We start from the raw sequence: 19,919 nt of genomic DNA on the forward strand, positions 1-19,919 counted from the left end.
GGGACTAGAGTCTCTTCCTGTATTTTCTTGGGGATTTATATCTGATAATAGTTGTCAATGTGCCTTTTCTTAGACCCATAGAATATGCTCACCCTGTTCAATAAGCTACACCAGGATACAGTATGTTTTCCATGATTAAATTATGGTATACATGTGTGTGTGCAGGCTTTATGGGAAAAAAAAAAGAGCCTGATTTTGACAGCTTTGTAATCCAGACTAGGAGGTTTGCTTTAGTCTGTTTTGTAAGGTCTGTGTTTTCATTCATATTTAGCATTGTTTGGGGTGAAAAGAACAAGAGCAAGTTGATCTTCAGCTGTGAAGACCACAGGGAAGAAACTGCCTGGTGCCTGATGAGCTCAGTTCCATAGGATAAGCTTACTTTCCTCACTTGCAGCTCCTTACTATTATAACCATCATGTTGGTAGTGGTGCTGCTTCATGTGTTTTCATCAGACCGTGAAAAGCTTGTCAGATACCAACTAATTATCCTTGGCAGTGTTAAGGATCTGAACATTATTTTAAAATACATCATTTAATAGAAAGATATCTTCAAGCACCCAGAATAATATATTTAATTTCCCCTACTGTTGCAGTGCCTGGAAGCAATGAGCCTTTCATGACCCCTGGACAAATGCCTAACAGTGGAATACAAGATATGTATAACCAGAGTCCATCTGGAGCAATGTCCAACATGAGCATGAGCCAGAGACAGCAGTTCTCTTATGGAAGTGGCTATGACAGGAGGTGAGTCAATCTACAGGAAAAAGCAAAGCCCATTAGCAAAAATTATTCTCTCTCCTTATTTTCCCATTACACCTTGCAGAGAACATAGCAGCTTACATTTCCTGCAGCATCTTACTAAATCACTGGGAATCAAACCACTGGTAATGACCGAGTCTGGGTGTTCACAGGAAGTAATAAGGAAGAATTGTCACACCTTAGAAGTCACTCAAGCTGCAGCAGATCAGCATGTGGGTGTTTGACAGCCACCTTGAGCTGGTGGCTGGGCTGGGGTGTGATGGCATAAATTAGCACTTGAGTTAGTCTTCTGGCCATGTTTTCACCTAACCAGCTGTTGGTGAGCATTTTATGAAAACCAAAATGCACAGCCTAAAGGTCTGGTTTGTGATCTCCTACTGAATTCCCTTTGGAGAGTCTGAAGTCTGTTGTCTGAGCTGTAAGGACACCAGTCTTACAGTGTGTCTTGTCAGGACCCTCATAGGTTTGTCTTTCAGTGAAGTACACAAAATAAATGTGTCCCTCTTTTGTTTATCCCAGGAAAGTCTTTGGGGTAAAAAAAAAAAAAAAAAAAAAAAAGGGTAAAAAGGTAAAATCACCACTGTGTAAGCACTGATACAGCAAGCAGAATGGTTTGGCAGTGTTTGGATGACATGAAGTATTCCAGTAGGTTTTGCAGCTCTGGCTGTGTTCCTACTTTTACTTTCATTAGACTGTGTACTTTAGCTTCACTTCTTGTTTCCTGAAGGTAGCCAAAGTGATGCAGTGTGTGTCTTTTAAGTCTAACAGCGGAGTAGTTTTCAGTCAGTACATCAGTAGATGTGTAGGGTAACACAAGTATAATCACATTGTTCAACAGGTCACGTTGCTGGGGAGTCAGTGAGAGTAAGGGTTCCAGTGGAAGGTGGTAAGAGAATGCTTTCTTTAAGGGGCATGTCTTACTTTGTTGGCAGTTTTGGAGAGTAAGTGCTTTTTACAGAATGAGGTTTCCTTTGTCATTTTTTAGGTTGGATCATGGACTGGGTCCTGAAGGCATTATGGGACCACCTGGTGGTCCACCAACGTTGTGCCTTCAAACAGTGACCCAAACATGTACTCTCCTAATTGGTACCCTGGCCAGCAAAGGTGAACACTGATTTCTCTGTAGTATCTACAATAATGAGCCAACCAGTGTTACCAGTGTCTGTGAGAGCACATAGACAGAGTATGTGGCCTCTTGGTGTGTTTTGCCTGTTCTTATTTAGGGTTATACCACTGGTGCAGTTTTTTGGAGTGGCAGAGACATGGATGAATCTGTTGACTTTCTGTAGCCATAGAATCAGAGATTAGATAAGGAGTTAGTTGTGTATCTCCCTGCCAACACTGAACTAGAATATATTTTACAGGCCCAAGTTCTCCAGAGTATCATTAAATGACACCAGTTCCGAAGTTTCCACAACTTTACCTGCCTTGTGGTTATTCTGTGGCTAACAAATTGAACATTTAGGAAGCGTTCCCTTATGTATGACATACATGTACCTTTCTTAGTTTTATATTATTGCATGTACCATCTTGGACAACTGTAGACAATTCCATCAGTTGTATTGGGTTTTTAACTGGCATTAGGTAATTTCTCTCCATCCTCATCATAATTTCAGAGATACTGAACAGCTATTGCTTTCATTCTGGTCAGCTCCCAAAAAATGTGAGTTGTCTATGCTTTTGGAAAAATTAGGTCCCATTAATTCTTTTAACACGTCAGCTTCTCCAGTCCTCTGTTTCTGTGACACTCTGTGATATATTGCTTCCATAATTATACTCAAATTATAGATGTGTTCTCACTGGTACAGAGAGGAATTACTGATGTTGTGGTGTGCAGTACAACTGGTATTTATCAGTCTTAGTACTTTCCAAGTACTTCATTTCAGAAACCTAAATTTCATTCAGATGTGCTAAAAATATTGTAGTTGCACTGTAGTGCTCCTTGGAGGTCTTACATGCCACAGGTAAGTTTCCAAGTGCAACGCAGCTCTACCTTTTATGTGTATGCTTCATTATGTAGCTTTAATTAAAAATAACATGAACATCAGCAAAATTAAAAGTACTGGTGTTACTCCATAATGATGTATTTAAATGTTACATATTGTAATTAAATTTGTACTCGCTTCCTGTCACCAGCATCAGACTAAAATTACAATTTCACTTCAAGTCAACAGTTAACTATTGATTATACTCTTAAATAATCCAGAAAGTAGCTTGGTTGGTGACTTGCTTGGTAATTCTTGTTAAGAATTTTGACTTGCAATCTTTGAGCTGCACATAAGATATTTTTCCACCAGTGCTGCAGCAGCCTGTCTTACCTCTTTGCTGACCATATCCTGTTCCCATTCATGACTGCTACCTCTAAATCTCTCTTGCATCTTCCCTGCTCCTCCTTTCTTCTATCTATCTGCTTTATCTCCTCTCTTCCACAAACAGCTCCAGCAGAGTTTATTGCATCAGGCTCAGTACCATACCTCACCGTACCTTCACCTTGGTTCCAAATGGCAAATACCATCAAGGTGCAAGATCATCAAAGCACTTTGCTTTTCCTGGTGTCTTGGAAATTCCAGCAGCTCTAAGTGTTGATTTGAATGCTTCATTTTAGGCATGAACCATATGGGCAGCAGTATCCAGGACAAGGACCTCCCTCAGGACAGCCACCATATGGAGGACATCAACCTGGAATGTATCCACAGCAGCAGGTAGGAGAGGGGAAAACAGCTATATTTGTATCATTTATTTAATAAATGTCACCCCAAAATTCTGTATACATTCACATATTTGCCTTGTACAATACATGTCTTTTAACACAGAGGAGCACTGTAGCTCTGGTCCAAATCACACCCCATATAGACAAGCTGTGTATGTACAACTATAGAAAAATACGTTCATTACACCTGAAGAGTGTAAATTTTAACAGATGTTCTGTGGCTTTGGATGTGTATCAAGTGACTGTCCCAGGTTAATAACCAGCAGACTGGGAAAGTCTAATTCATAGGATAGTAAAGTGATGCTGCCTCAATTCCAGAAACAAACAGGAGAGCTGCTTGGCTGGCAGGTTGAAGGGTCTTAACCTGATTATCATGCAGCCAAGTGAACCCAGCAGAAAACTGGAACAAGTTAAAATGTGCACTACTCTCAATTATTTACAGTGCTGTGGTAGGTGATAACACCTATCTTTAATACAGATCAGATGGCACATTTCCCCACGTCTCTAGTAATAATACGGTACAAACACATGAAAGAGAACATTATTAATGTTAAAAATAGTTTAACTATTTGTGCATTCCAGTCACCCTAACCATGTAATAACTTTGAAAATAGAAAAATTATTAATAGGGTTTTTTTTGAGGTGTAACATTACTACCCTGCAGACAAAACCCCATCTTAGCAGTCAATAGCAAAACTACAATAACTGGAATTGAAGTTAGCTTCCAAAATAGAAAGCATTTCCTTACAATATAAAAATTTAAATGTAAGCAAGGTTTCAACCAATTTCAGATAGTCAGTTTGGGTAGAGTTTTACTAGGAAATTTAGGGGGTAGGGGAAGGGACACCACTAAAAGAGGAGATCTTAGTTTGCACTGCACTGGAAATGTATATACATTCCAATTTCAGAATTTCTTGCTTACGTCTTTGGTTCATAACATCTCTAAAATAGCATAATCAAAAAACTATTTTGTTGTTTTTTATGATGGTCATATGCTAGCAGTCTAGGTGATTTAATGGGGGAATTGCAAAGATCTGTAACAGAGCAGTTTGTGATATTCCATGCTAACGTATGCAGGGAATATATTAACTACATGTTCATTTAAGCAAGGAGACAGCTAGAATTTGTAAAAATATATTTGGCCCTGTCCTTAATGCTGTTTATATGCCTTGTACAATGACTCTGGAATGCAAAATGCATTAATGCAAAAAAAGCAGTGAAGAATTAAGGGCAAAGATCCTGGCTGGCCTCAGCCTCTCCCTTCCACTCCCAGAGGACTCCACTTCTTCATGCAACTAGAGGTTAGGTTGCCACTAGGTTATTTTCAATTTCCTAAATCTCAATTTATAGTAGTACAGGAAGAATGTGAAAAAAAGGCCCTTTCGAATCTTCATCTACAACCGGAAGGCTAGGGCATGATCTGGTATGAAGGTGCTTGGAGTACTCCTGCGGCTAATGAAGCACTTTGAGACAGGTTTTTCAATTCCTGTACCACATACTCATACCTTGAGTGCCATTAGGCAGCAGGTTTCCAGTGTTGGTGTCTTTCTGTCTTCTGTGAGGTCTCAGAATTCTACATCCCCAGTGGAAAGACACATTGTGCAGCCCAAGCCTCTTGCCAAACCTTTACACAGAAGGGGGAGTTCAGGTGCATCGCTGTCCTCAGCCTTGGGTACTATTAAAAGCACTGAACTGCTTTTAAAAAGGCACATGCTTCATTCCCAGTCTACTTTAAGCACTGAGTCACTGTGGCAAAACAAACACCATCTTTTTAGGTGTGGCAACTGCCAAGTCAGTTTTTAATGTATAAATTGGCCCCAAGGGTGGAATTTACTACAGCAAGTAGTTTATGTAAGGCTGAAAATAGTTATTTCTCAGATAGCCAGATAGCTCTATAGCAAGTTAGTTTAAAGAAAAAAATACTTTCATGCAATACAGTAGTTGTGGTTTTATGTGCACCAAAGTTGGAAGATGAGTTTATGAATCCCAGAGCTGTTTTAACTGACCCATATTGAATACATACAGAATTTTATCTGATCTTAACTCCAGCACATTACTATACATTGTGCAGTGTGACTGAGCTACAGTTTCCAGGGGAGCTGTAACTCTGAATTTGCCATAGCTCATATATTCAAGAATCATCCATTTAATTCACATATTTTGCTTCAGAGCACTCAGTGTGATTTGAACTGTGGAACAAACTCCCACAGGAGCGAAGGACCACTGCAAACCTTACCACCTTCTCCTCAAACTGCAACATCTTTTTTAGTTCTGCCATCTTAAATACATACAGCTTGTATGATTTAAAAACAGCTCACTTCACACAACATTCCCCACTTGAGAGGGTGAGAAACAAAGAGGGAATAGACCATAGGTGGCGGCTGTTAGTTACATTGCTTAATTCATTACTGATCAGCAGGGTAAGAACCTGCATAAACTGGAGCAGGACATTTGGATGTGACCATTTGCTGTAATAATCACACAGTAAATTAAATGTGATTAGGATGATTTGGGAAGAGGGATGGTTGCCCAAACAGGACTGTGTTCCTGGGAATTACACAGAGTAGCAAATGCAACAGAATGTTTTCTCCTACTAATAAATTTACTGTGTGTTGCCTATGCCCTGTTCTAAGATGCAGCATTCCAGACATGCATGCCTGCAGCATATCTTACTATTTTAAGAGTGTATTAAGTGCTTGTCTCTTGAAAAGATTCACTGAGTGGTTTTGAATTTTTTTAATTTTTTCTTAGTAGACCAAGCATAAAAAAGAAGTGAAAATATTTTAGTTGATGAGGACCATTGCCTTTTCATACATGTCTGAAATGAGCAGTGGAATTTAACCTGTCAGAAAGGAAAGGAAACGGAAGGAAAAGGGAAGAAATGAGAGCAAGCATAAGAAAATTTAGCCCAAAGATAAATTTCTTTTTAGTATTAAGTTATAAGCACAGCTAAACAGAGACTTAAAAAGAAACCACTGGATCAAACCTAACTGTAGCACTGTGTGCCTGGCTCTGAAATCAGCATGAACCCCTAGCACAGACTAAGCGCCTTCAACTTTTTAAGTGAGCTTTCAGCCAATATATCTGTATTGAGAATGGAATAAAAGCGACACATCTTCTCTCCACATTTTTTTTTTTTCCAGAACTACAAGCGACACATGGATGGCATGTATGGGCCTCCAGCCAAACGCCACGAAGGGGATATGTATAACATGCAGTATGGCAACCAGCAACAGGAAATGTATAACCAGTACAGCAACGCTTACACGGGACCTGACAGGAGGCCCATGCAGGGACAGTATCCATATCCATATAACAGGGAGAGGATGCAGGGCCCAGGACAAATGCAGCAGCATGGAATACCTCCCCAGATGATTGGTGGCCCCATGCAGTCATCATCCTCCAGCGAAGGTCCTCAGCAGAACATGTGGCCAACACGAAATGATATGCCTTACCCTTACCAGAATAGGCAAGGTCCAGGAGGCCCTGCACAGGCCCCACCGTATCCAGGGATGAATCGCACTGATGATATGATGGTACCTGACCAGAGGATAAACCATGAGAGTCAGTGGCCTTCTCATGTCAACCAACGTCAGCCTTCTTATATGTCATCCTCAGCCTCCATGCAGACTATCACTAGACCTCCTCAGTCATCCTACCAGACGCCACCCTCTATGCCAAACCACATCTCTAGAGCTCCAAGTCCAGCATCCTTCCAGCGCTCTTTAGAAAACCGTATGTCTCCAAGCAAGTCTCCTTTTCTACCCTCCATGAAGATGCAAAAGGTTATACCCACAGTTCCAGTGTCACAGGTCACAGGACCTCCACCCCAGCCACCACCAATTAGGCGAGAAATTACCTTCCCTCCAGGCTCTGTAGAAGCATCCCAACCAGTCTTAAAACCAAGACGAAAGATTACCTCAAAAGATATTGGTAAGAATCAAAATAAAAGCCAAATGCTAAAACAAGTTGGGAGAAAGGACTTCGATTTTGATTTTACATTTTCTTTTGACAAATAGTTAATTTTGGTAACTATAATGTGATTGTCTTCAATAGAAATGTAATAACGTATGCATTGGGGAGGATGATAGGTAAAACTCATCCCAGACAATCTGACACGAAATGAAAGCAGTATTTTAAATAGAAACCTGAGGTCTCCAGAAATGCATGAAAAATGAAGCTTGCCTCAGATTTCCAAATTATATGTGTTGAAATGTCCTTAAAAATGTCTGTTAAATCACCAGTACAAAATTTAGCTGAGCAAAGCTTTCTGTGTTTGTGTTCCATGGAAGCTCATGCTGTTCTGCTATGTAGTTATAGTCTATGCCTCCCTTGAGGGGCTCAGTTATTCAATCCAAATTATTTGTTATGTTTGTTTCTCCCCATTCTTTCCCAAGTATGTTCCTGAGTTCCTGTTACATTTCATACATTCAAGTTCTCATACTTCAAATTCCCACACTCCTAATAGAGTATCTGGCCTTTATGTACCAGTTATTTGGTTTAGTCAGTTTCTCTAAGCTTGCATGATTATTTTGGCTTCAGCAAAGTCAGGAAGAACAGCCTGTCATGCTGCAGTATGAAGGCTGAGCAGCAGTTTCAGAAAAGCTGAACAGGACTAAGTGGTGAAAGCAGGTCTTACCCAGTGTTTTACTAACTATTTAATTTAAATTCTGCATTCTCAGAATGTCACATTTTAATCTTTCAGAACTCATTAATGTCTCCAGGGATGCACTGTTTTACTTCTCCTTTTTCCCTCCAGTAACTCCTGAGGCCTGGAGAGTGATGATGTCTCTTAAATCTGGTCTTTTGGCTGAAAGTACCTGGGCGCTAGACACTATTAATATTCTTCTGTATGATGACAGTACTGTTGCTACTTTCAACCTCTCTCAGGTAGGTGGCAAAGCAGTTTGCTTCACAACTTTCCAAGGAAGGAAAACTGAAATAAGATACCTACAAAAATGCAGAAGTCCTTTAAAATTTATTATAATTAACATGAAATTGAGTATTTTGAAACTTCTCTTTTATGATTGGTGAGCAACAGTGAGCAACAAGAGATAGCTTTAGGTCAAATAGGGGAAATAATGAGCCTGAAAGAAGGGTATCTCTTGTAGAAAGGAACATGTAAGAATGTAGGAATTTTGGCACTGACATAAGACTAAATTCACTCTCATGATAGTACAAAGACAATCCTAGAAAACAGTAGTATGTTAGTAATCTTGTGTTTCCATAATAATCTTTGCAAAACTGTTTAAAATGGATTTGTAGTTGTCTTTTGGTGACTGCTTGTCTTATTCAGAAGTTCCATACTAGGCTGTGGGATTTTTTGAATTGCTTATTTTCTGTTTGGTTTCTTCTTCCAGTAAATTAATTTTGCCCAGAAATATCAGATGGGCAATATAAAGGCTAAAATCCATTGTCCGTCCACAGGATGCAAGTAACACAGGATTTAACAATGTGTGCTTTGCCTCACTACCTCCCAGCATTTTTCAGCCCTGCTTTAATCATTGGCCTGTTAGGTGGTAGTAATAGATGGCATGCAGATAGTGCACATCATCTAAAATTTGTACAAATTAAATATTCAGTTTCTCTGCTCCATTCATTCCTTGGTTACTAATAGTGTAACTCATCTTTTTTTAAATATAATGACCTTTTTTAAATACAGACACAAATGGTACATTTCATCCCGCCTAACTTTAGAACTAGGGATATCTATAGCATGATTCATCTCACCCTGAAGTAGAGATCTAAAATAGGTCAGATGAATCATACCCTAGAAATGGCCTGTAAAAGACCATTGATTATAAAGGGAATCTAGACAATTAGGTTAGGTGTCTAACTGTTGGAGGTGTTTGAAGTGAAGTGAGGTGAACCTCCTCTGAAACCTGTTAGAAACTGCATTAATGCACCCTGTGCAAGTTGCACAGAATACCAGGCATATTTTAAATACAGGGTTTTTGTTACTTTTACCTTGGGGTCTGTTTCCAGTGGCAGTCAGGACTCGGGATGATGACTGATAATTTCTGCAGTTCATAGGCATCAGTTTGTTCTTAATTCTTCGAGGGTTTGGCAGTCATAAGAGAATACAGGACAGAAAAAAGGATGCATTTTGCTGAAAACCTATTAGCCCACAATTTTAAACACCACCACCACAATAAAAGCCAGACATCAGGCTGAATACATCAGAACAGCAAAGAACTTTTAATAATAAAGCCACTGAGGGTAAATTAATACCAAGTCCAGTTGCTGGCTTTCCATAAGAAAGTGATTACAAATTAATTAAAAGGATTGAACCTAAATGAAGACTGTTTCTGAAGGGTGACTTAAAGCACCAGGCTCCAGTAACAATTTTTAAGTATTGCCAGGCAAAAATGGAACTGTTCCAATAGAGATAGGGTATTAATCTAGGACGTTGGTACCTAGACCCTGAACTGCAGATTCCTACACGACAGTTGGTTTTGGAGACTGAGACACAAAGGAGGAGAGGAAGAATTGTAAACTTCAGGCATCTAATAAAAGTACAAGTCAGAAAAACTATGTGAGTTAGAAAGTACTCTGTGCAGAACATGAAGGATGGCAGCCACTTCCAAGAGGACAGAACAGCTACGATAGATGCCTACTGTAGCTTAAAGGAGACATATGAATAAAATTCTGCACTTCTCATACCTGTAACAGTTCAAGCAAATGGAGCTATGATAGTTAGACACTACATACTGTTTGCACAGATGCTAGAAGAATTTTTCCTTTGATTAACTTCTGCCATGCAGGACCTACTCACAAGTCCACAGCACTAGGAGTCTGGAAACATTCACAGGTGTATGCATCAATGTTCCTAATAACATTTCTTTTATCTGATTTTTATGTTCTTTCTTCTCCCCTCAGTTGTCTGGATTTCTTGAGCTTTTAGTAGAATATTTTAGAAAATGCCTGATTGACATTTTTGGAATCCTTATGGAATATGAAGTGGGAGATCCGGGACACAAAGCACTTGATCACAAAGCAGCCAAGAAGGATGATAGCCAGTCCTTGGCAGAGGATACTGGGAAAGAGGAGAACGATGAATGTATTGACTATTTTGATGAAGATGAGGAGGAAGGGGAGGATGAAAAGGTAGAAGGGGAAGAAAAGAGCATTGTTTTTTCCACTCCTGGTGCCATTGCTGATCCAAGTGAGAGGCCAAAACAAGCCAGTAAATTTGACAAGCTGCCAATAAAGATTGTAAAGAAAAATAATCTATTTGTTGTTGACCGATCTGACAAACTTGGACGTGTTCAGGAATTTGATAGTGGACTTCTCCACTGGCAGCTTGGTGGTGGGGACACAACTGAGCATATCCAGACTCACTTTGAAAGCAAGATGGAGATTCCTCCACGCAGGAAAGCCCCTCCTCCCTTGAACTCTCCAAGCAAAAAGAAGGACCTAGAGGGGAAAGGTGAATCTGAAGAACAACAAGAAAAAAGTATAACAGCAACCATTGATGACGTCCTCTCAGCTCGGCCAGGAGCATTGCCTGAAGACTCAAACTCTGGTTCCCAAACAGAAAGCAGTAAATTTCCTTTTGGGATCCATCAAGCCAAAAGCCACCGGAATATTAAACTGCTAGAGGATGAGCCAAGGAGCCGGGATGAGACTCCTCTATGCACCATAACTCACTGGCAAGACTCCTTGGCCAAACGCTGCATCTGTGTGTCAAATATCGTCCGTAGCTTGTCTTTTGTGCCTGGCAATGACACTGAAATGTCCAAACATCCAGGCTTGGTGCTGATCCTGGGAAAGCTGATCCTTCTTCACCATGAGCATCCAGAAAGAAAGCGAGCGCCGCAGACTTATGAGAAAGAGGAAGAGGAGGACAAAGGGGTGGCCTGCAGCAAGGATGAGTGGTGGTGGGACTGCCTCGAGGTCTTGAGGGATAATACATTGGTCACATTAGCCAACATTTCTGGGCAGCTAGACTTGTCTGCTTACACAGAAAGCATCTGTTTGCCAATTTTGGATGGCTTGCTGCACTGGATGGTGTGCCCGTCTGCAGAGGCACAGGATCCTTTTCCAACTGTGGGGCCCAACTCAGTTCTTTCGCCTCAGAGACTTGTGCTGGAGACCCTGTGTAAGCTCAGTATCCAGGACAATAATGTGGACCTTATCTTGGCCACCCCCCCATTCAGTCGTCAGGAGAAACTCTACGCTACTTTAGTTAGGTACGTTGGGGACCGCAAAAACCCGGTCTGCCGAGAAATGTCCATGGCGCTCTTATCGAACCTTGCCCAGGGGGACACATTAGCAGCAAGGGCAATAGCTGTGCAGAAGGGAAGCATCGGAAACTTGATAAGCTTCCTGGAGGATGGGGTCACTATGGCCCAGTACCAGCAGAGCCAGCATAACCTCATGCACATGCAGCCTCCACCTCTGGAGCCACCTAGCGTAGACATGATGTGCAGGGCAGCCAAGGCTTTGCTGGCTATGGCTAGAGTGGACGAGAACCGCTCAGAGTTCCTTTTGCACGAGGGTCGTTTGCTGGATATCTCAATATCTGCTGTCCTGAACTCTCTGGTTGCATCTGTCATCTGTGATGTACTTTTTCAGATTGGGCAGTTATGACATAAGTGAGAAGCCAAGCATGTGTGAGTGGAGATTAGAGGGTCACATATAACTGGCTGTTTTCTGTTCTTGTTTATCCAACGTAGGAAGGAAAAAAAAAAATCTTTGCTCCTCTGCCCCATTCACTATTTACCAATTGGGAATTAAAGAAATTATTAATTTGAACAGTTATGAAATTAATATTTGCTGTCTATGTGTATAAGTACATCTTTTTATTTTTTTTAACCAAAGTTGCTGTCTAGTACATTCAAAGGTCACACTTTTTTTTCCATAGATTATCCTTTTCAATGTTCTTTTCCATGTTTGTATTGCATATTTTTTGGGAAGCGAACTAGTGACTTTTTAAAAAAAATGTTATGGCAAACCATTGTATGATGGAAAAAAAATCTCACCACTTTGAAACAAAAAGGTGAAAAATAACCAACATACCAAGTTCCTGTGTGTTTTATTTTTTCAAATAAGGAAAAAATAAAAAAAAACTTGTATACCATCACCCAAAGCTCTGTGCAATAGAAGATTCTAGTGATGTAGGTGTAGGGGATCAAGGAGGGTGTCAGTCAGTAGTCAGAATACAAAACAATACTGGTTTCTCCTCAGGAGAAATGGTTACATTAGGCTAGGAGCAAAACAAAACAAGAAAGTCAAGTTAAAAGATTTTTCAGCAAAACCTGATGATAAACATCAATTGCTTCCTCACCAGAACTGTCTTGTCTACATCTGTTTTTTTGACCTTCCACAATGACAGTTCTTCACAATTCCTTTAATCATTTTTTAAAATATTTTTTTATTGCCTAAGGGCCGTGATGTATATAGAAGTTGTACATTAAACATACCCTCATTTTTTTTTTTTTAGTACAGAGTTTTTAGTTTCTTTTTCATGATGTGGTATCTACAAAGTGATAGTAGAATTACTTTTTCTTTCATTTGGGCCATATCTCCAAAAAATAATTGAAAAAAAAAAAAGAAAAAAGAAAAAAACCCAACACAGAAAACCAACAACTGAGGGTAATGTACAAGTTTCTGTATGTATAAAGTCATGCTCTATTTCGGGAGAGCAGCCGATCACAATTTGCTTTATAAATCAAGGTGTGGAAATGGTTACGTATGGATTGATTTAAGAAAATGGTTACCAGTCTACAGACAAAAAAAAATATATACAGGAAAAAAAAAGAAGAAACACAACTTCAAAGATTTTTCAGTGACAAGAATCTGCATTTGTATTTCAAGATAATGTAGTTAAAAAAGAAAAAACTTGATGTAAATTCCTCCTTTTCCTCTGGCTTAATGAATTTCATTTATTCAGTATAAAATCTTTATATGTTCCACATGTTAAGAATAAATGTACATTAAATCTTGTTAAGCACTGTGATGGGTGTTCTTGAATAATGTTCTAGTTGCAGTGTGGGATATCGGAAAGCAAACTAATTACAAGAAAGAGCAATAATGATTATTCTCTTTCCCCTACTTTATTATTATAACCTTAAAAAAATATTACGCTATTGTATTGCAGCAACTTGCTCTCCTTTTAGAAAAGCCTTCTCACAGCACAGAGAAGTGTTTTTAATTCTTATTTATAAAACCACGGAGCCTCAAAGGGGAAGACATGGCTGGGAAATGATAGCTCTGACTATGCAGGTATCAAGTCTCCATGCTGTGTTTGGGGGACTGAAGACGGATGTTAGAAAAAGTGACAAAAGATTTTGTTAAAGCAATAACCAACTTGAAGAAATTGATCTGTATTCACTACCTGTAATTCTCTCTGTTGGTTAAAGGTGCAAATACCCCAGTGATGTGGGTATTTAGAATAAACACCCACCCACTTCTCGATACTGTATGTGTCATTGCATACTTACATGGCCTCTCATCCTCAGAGTCCCCCATTAAAGTGGATCAGGCTTTAATAGAGCACATCCATCGTTGTAATTGGTGGGAGATGGCCATTTCAGTTTTAGGAATTATCTGGTTTCAAATACAGCCACTCTCACCTGGTGATATCTTGTTGCTGAATATTGTTCAAGCACTAATTTTTTCTATTTCATCTTGGATCATTGACTTTGTTAGTGTGATCATAAAAAGCTAATAATAATCAATTTTCTTGGAATTGCCACATAATTACACTGTTAGTGGATATCCTCCTCCCCTCTCCAGTAACAATACAGAGGTACTTGAAAATTACAACCCCCTTTGGCATACTGCCCATTTTGTTCATATAGATTGCTGTAACATTAATATATGTAAGAGGATTTCAGAGACAGGTAGAGCACATACAATTATAAGCCAAGTTTGAAACGTGACTCCCTAGTGCCATGAAAAGTAATTTCTCCTTTTAGCTTTCCTTATTCGGTAGTTTCTCCACTCCCACATCACCTGCTGCAGCGGGCTGTCTTTCTCTGGCATATCGCTGCGTTCAGAAACACATGGTGAATTATAACCCACTTGTAACTTCTCATCACAGAAGGAGACATATTTCGGGGATGATTTTGACAGCTTAATACTGGGCAGTGTGGAAGTAGCATCCCCTGCTAAACTTATTTCTTACTAACTTTACTGCTTGATATTATGCATGGATACAATCAAGCTGTTAAATAAACCCTCTGCTGAGCGATGCCCTTTTCTTGTCAAGGACAGAAAAGGACGTCTATTCTCTTCTCAGCATTCAGACCCAGAGTCCTCTGGGGAAACTACACCGGTGACAAAGCACTCTGAGCTGTCAGAGGCAACGCTTTAATGTTATTCAGGACTGCTCTGAGCCTGGTCAAACAACATGGTGAAGGGAAAAAACCCACCCCACTAGCCAGCCAGCCACATCATGTCCATTATGTGTGTACCATTGCTGCCACTTTTCCAGCTGGACCAAGAACTAGCTGGGGAACTGGAGGAGTAGAAGGGAAAGGTTAATAATACAGAATCTGCCTGAGCGTGATTTTATGCTGTTACAGTAGGGGTAAATGATCTAAATCGCTGGATGATATTGCAGCACATTTATCAGAAGAAAGGTGAAGCATAAGAACACCAGTTCCCTCTGTTGTCTATGTATGATTTCACTTCTCCCACAATATTCTCTTAAACCTTTGGAGAAGATCTGCTTATGAGGTTTGTGAACTTGACATGTTCTGACTGAATCCTGAACGAGCTTGAGCTGCTGTTGGCATTGTTCCTACAAGAAGTATTTTGGTTTTCAAATGTAAAACAAAAAATTTACATTTTGTTGCTGATGTGATCACAAGATACTCTGTACTGAAGCTCAAGCTAATACCAACAGAAAGGTGCAATGTTTGAAACTCTAAAACTGCAATGAGTTATTTAGGGGAAAGCAGCCAGTGTGTACTTCAGACAATAATCAAACACAAATATTTGACTAATATACATATATATCAATAACCTGCTGTTTGTCTGGCAGGCCCAAGCAACTAATTGCTTATAGACTGAAAGAGCAGCAATGAGCTACACAGAATCCCTGAATCTTACTGACTTTTAGAATTACTACAGGAATTAAAAGATGCCTATCCCCTCTGGCAGAAAAAAAAGTGATTTTTTTTTCTTGTTAACATAATTTCTTACACTATCCCTTCAAAAAAAAAACCCAACCAAACAATACAGCAGGCACATTTTCACCCAAAAGGAAGGATGCAGAAGAAAAATATATGCACATGCTTAAAGGCTTCTGCAGTTTCATCATCCTTTACTGTTTTACACCACGATCAGTGAACTCTGTGCCCTACATCACTACTGTGAAACTGTTACCTTTTGGGGCCTGGATACAGCCAGAATAAAAATGTATTTAGAGGAATATTGTTGCAAAAGCATATGCTTGTGTTCCATATTAATGATTCCTATACAGCACTTTCACAGTACAATGAAGATTATACTCCTTATTTTACAAAAAATGTGAAAACACCTCTCAGTAAAAAAGAATCGAGTGTAGCTGTCATTTATGACAGAAACAGTTCCATCCAAAAAGATCCAGCCATTGCAGGGGGTAGGTTTATTTCAGCAAGTGTTTTAACCCATGTTGTTGTGCTTCACTCTCCTGCTGAAGCTTCTGTTCAATATTACTTAGTAGCAAAGAAAAAAAAAATAAATCACTATCATCTCCTCAGTTATCCCCTGTACAAGAGGAAGAATTGTAAGCAACCATAGGTGCAGATGCCCAACCTAACTTGAAACTGAACTGGAATATGAGAACTGAGCTGAGGTGGCACATAGCCAGTTCACCCTCTCAAGAAGCTGTGTGTAGGTTCCTTACTCTGCAAATAGTAGTACTGGCGCATCTAAAAAATAATACATATGTATTGCCCAAACACTGTAACAACACTGTCACAGAGGTCCATCCCTTCTGTGTTGAATTTTGAGATGAGTTGTTCAGAGAGGGATGACAACTACTAGTTTTATCTTCATTGACCTGGTAACATCAAATATATGGAAACCACACTGGCACACAAACCACAAAGCAGTCTCTGCTGCAAAAAGCTTCCTTTCCAAGTCATGAAGATGTAACTGCAGGTGGAGATAGACAGGAGAAAATAGAAACAAAAGCAAAAGTAAACTGAAAAAGCAGGTGCCACTCTTGCAGAAGAGTAGAATTGCAAAGACTTAGGCCATGGCCCCACACCCCCTGCAAATTTAATTTTCCTCAGGATAATTTGTGAAATTTCTGGGGCTCCCCCCTTCTGTTTTCTCATTACGAAATTTTACACTTCCCATGCCCAATTCATTTCCTTCCATCACTCACAAAGATTTTTTTTTTTTTTTTTTGTTAAGGATTACAGAGTCTGAAAGGAGAGAGCAAAGTACTGAGGGAGGAAAGGGAGAAAAGACATGGCCAGCTGGAGAGAGGCAGAACGTGAAAACAGAGCTGAAAGAAAAACATCCTATGTCCCTGCTGCATTGCTCTATTTTTACATTTGGGCTGTTACAGAGAAATTAATAATTAAACCAAGCAGGGGAATTTGGCATGTCATTGGTGGTTGGTATAAAGAAAAAGGAAGTAAAAAGATTTTAAGAGGCAGGAGGAGTAAGGGAAGGGAAGGCAAAGATGAGCCTAAACATGCAGACTGGTAAATGCAATTTTCAGTTAATTTCATTTACCTTTCAAATCCCCAAGATGGCAGGAATAGGGAAGGATTAATATTGTCTTTACTGTTAAATTCACCACAGTTGTTCATTTGTGCACTGTCAGAAATGGACTGTGGAAGTCTGGCCTTCCTTTCTGTGTTTGTCAGTAGTTGTGGGTACAGGAGACAGCTGTTCTGGGCTGCATACCAAATCCAGCTATTCATGCCTAAATGACTTCATTTGTGCTTCCAATTACTTATTCTAACAATTTCATTTCAATGCTCTTGTACAGTGTAAAAAAACATAGGTTTACACTTCACATTTGTTTTAACTGGCCTGAACTAGTGAGATGGAGGAGCAAGATCCTTATCCAACACCTTCAACAGAGCTATATCATCTTATCCTGCATTTGTTAATTTACTTGGTCTGTCATTACTTAGTATATATTGCATTTCCATTAATTAAGGATAGTTATTTACATTGAAAGGGTGATGGGGTGAAATTGCCTAGCAGAGTAAATCCCTAATGACAGGTATCTCTGCAATGTTTATTCAGGTCAGCAAAGAGACTCCTGAAGGACAAACATTCTGTATTTTCCTCCTCTATGGACTGTTTTAAAATGGCAACTCTATATATTATCATACGGGGGGGGGGGGGGAAGAGTATTATTGAACATGAAAAACTGTTGAAACACATGCTCAGAGTGTATATGTATACATATGCAGCTGAGAGGAACGAAAAAAAAAATCTCTAGTACATGTTTTACTGTCAAATTATAACACAATTGCAAAATCAACTATTAAACCTCTTTTCCTCTAAGAGAGTTTGAAAAGAAACAATGCGCCGCTGGTTGCACTGCCACCACTGAAGCTTACAATGGACTCCTTTTAGAAGATTTTTATATATTATAGATATATGAAGGATGAAGCTCCATACAGAATGAATCACAGCAACTGAGAGATACTGATGTTTAAGCACAAGACCTCATCAGCGGTACTAGCTCTATACATTTTATATGCAGTTAGGGAAGACAGACTTAAGTTACATGTTACCAATATCCTGTACCCACCTAAAACATGTATTTCCCTATATTTCCATTTTAAATAGTCATGAATCTTTTCCCTGCCATGGGTCATTAAAGGGTAGTGTAGGAGAAGTTGTTCTTTTCATTTGTTCTATTTTTTTCTCTCCCAGTATTTACTCTCTAAGCCTCTCATGTTGCTTCCTTCCTTTCCCCTAAGCATTAGTACCAAATAGAGAGTCCTGTTTTTCTGAATAATTGAATAGCCTGGGTTTTGTCTATTATTGACACCTTTAGTATCTAAAGGGGATTTCTCCACTGTGCTGAATAGTATCACCAGTTCTTGAGACAGCAGCATCTCCTGAACATTCTTACCCCGCAGGGAAAAGTTCCTACAACGGACTCCCAGTCTTAACAGTGGAGGTGGCCGAGATGTGTCAAGCAGAGGTAAAGAAAAGAAAAAGACTTTGAGTTACACATTTGACATTTCTACACCTCTTCAAAAGACGGGTATTTTACTTACGGTAAGCATAAATAACCAAGCTTTCCAGTCAGCAACTACAGCTTCCTCAGCTTTTCTATTATGAAGGGTCTTTTGGGTAAAGGAAGTTTTCTTTAAATAGCAAAAAACTGCTTGTTTGAAAGCACTTAGATGAATGACCACTGTACCCTGTGAAAATAGCATTATGACCTCCATAATGTCAGCTCTGCCACAACTCACTCTATCCCAGGCTCCTCAGCATACTTATCAGCCTAGCATTAGCATATGCCAACCTTCCACAACATGCATATCTGATCTAGGAAAGGCAACTCAAAGAACCAAAACACTGACTACTGAACAATCAGATGAGATATAGTTTGTTGCTTATGTATGCCATAAGGAAGAAAATATACCAATCTATAATGTGTAAGTACAGATTGTATCCATTAAACACTTTCTTTTAAACAGGACACTTTTAAGTTAATATCATTAGTTTATTTTATCTTCAGCTGCAGCTGTGACCTTACCTGAAGAGGTCACCATTGCTGGCCTGTGCCTCCTAGAAGTTACCACATCCCTGCAAACACAGCAGCACTGCTGGTAGTGGTACTGTTTCTCATCAAGTCCAGGCAAAGCAGGTTAAGCACCTGATGCACTCAGGTGTTCAGTTTGCTTCATTTTCCAGCCAGAAGAGTTTGGCAGCTGCTGTGACCATACACTCACAGTTATTCACCCATTACACTACAAACAACAATTTATTTGGCTGCCAACTCTCCAGGAGCCAGCTGATTTACCTCTCGGAGCATCCCAAAATGCAGTTTAAGAGAGCACTGACATGGACAAGGAATCCAGCCTGACTGCACAAAGCGCAGCACAGAATCTTGCCCCAGGTACTGGCAGATGTGGTACTGGAACAATAAACACAGGCTGAAAAGGCACCACAAAATATCCTTATAAATCAGCAAGGAGATTGGACAACTGCTATTAAATTCCTCTAAAAGCCAGTCTGATCTGTACTCTGTTTGCTTAGGTTTAAATGTCTGGATCTGCTGTTCGCAAAGTTACGCATTCTACTACAAGAGCTGAAGACAGGCTTCTCATTACCACTGTGTCTTGAGCAGCAACTGACTGATCCTTCACAAATGTACCCCAGCACCTGAAAGCCATGTGTGTAGCTTTGGGCAGCAGTGCCATCACTAAGTAGGCTCCAAAGTAAACCGATAATCTTATAATGTGTGTGAATTTGACATTTCCTCTCCATCAGCAGCACTTTTTTGCTTTGGCACTGAAAGTGGTGAAGTG

The 19,919-nt window shown here is 39.7% G+C and overlaps 1 protein-coding gene and 1 long non-coding RNA gene across 12 annotated transcripts in view; one reads left to right on the top strand and one right to left on the bottom strand.

Moving 5' to 3' along the window:
• ARID1B (AT-rich interaction domain 1B) overlaps nucleotides 1-13,420 on the top strand; it is a 329,589-nt gene extending 316,169 nt beyond the window's left edge. For all 10 annotated transcript variants that reach the window (XM_061471608.1, XM_061471615.1, XM_061471609.1 and 7 more), the window contains 5 exons: nucleotides 593-743; nucleotides 3,364-3,460; nucleotides 6,612-7,401; nucleotides 8,228-8,358; nucleotides 10,348-13,420. In XM_061471608.1, coding sequence (XP_061327592.1) covers nucleotides 593-743; nucleotides 3,364-3,460; nucleotides 6,612-7,401; nucleotides 8,228-8,358; nucleotides 10,348-12,060 — 2,882 coding nt within the window. In that variant the 3' untranslated portion in view covers nucleotides 12,061-13,420. The remainder of the gene's footprint in view (nucleotides 1-592; nucleotides 744-3,363; nucleotides 3,461-6,611; nucleotides 7,402-8,227; nucleotides 8,359-10,347) is intronic.
• Nucleotides 12,489-19,335, bottom strand: LOC133278605 (uncharacterized). 2 transcript variants are annotated; one of them, XR_009746611.1, is made up of 3 exons: nucleotides 19,145-19,335; nucleotides 14,847-14,924; nucleotides 12,489-12,676 (listed from the first exon to the last, which is right to left on the bottom strand). It is a non-coding gene; the product is annotated as an uncharacterized LOC133278605 (long non-coding RNA). The 2 variants fall into 2 exon arrangements; XR_009746612.1 differs by lacking the exon at nucleotides 19,145-19,335 and adding an exon at nucleotides 18,428-18,572.
• Between the last annotated feature and the right edge of the window lie 584 nt (nucleotides 19,336-19,919).

This window comes from Pezoporus flaviventris, unplaced genomic scaffold (assembly GCF_033815535.1).
Source record: "Pezoporus flaviventris isolate CSIRO_AGI_PZ_B2104156 unplaced genomic scaffold, CSIRO_AGI_Pfla_v1 ptg000066l, whole genome shotgun sequence".
Classification (NCBI taxonomy): Eukaryota; Metazoa; Chordata; class Aves; order Psittaciformes; family Psittacidae; genus Pezoporus; species Pezoporus flaviventris.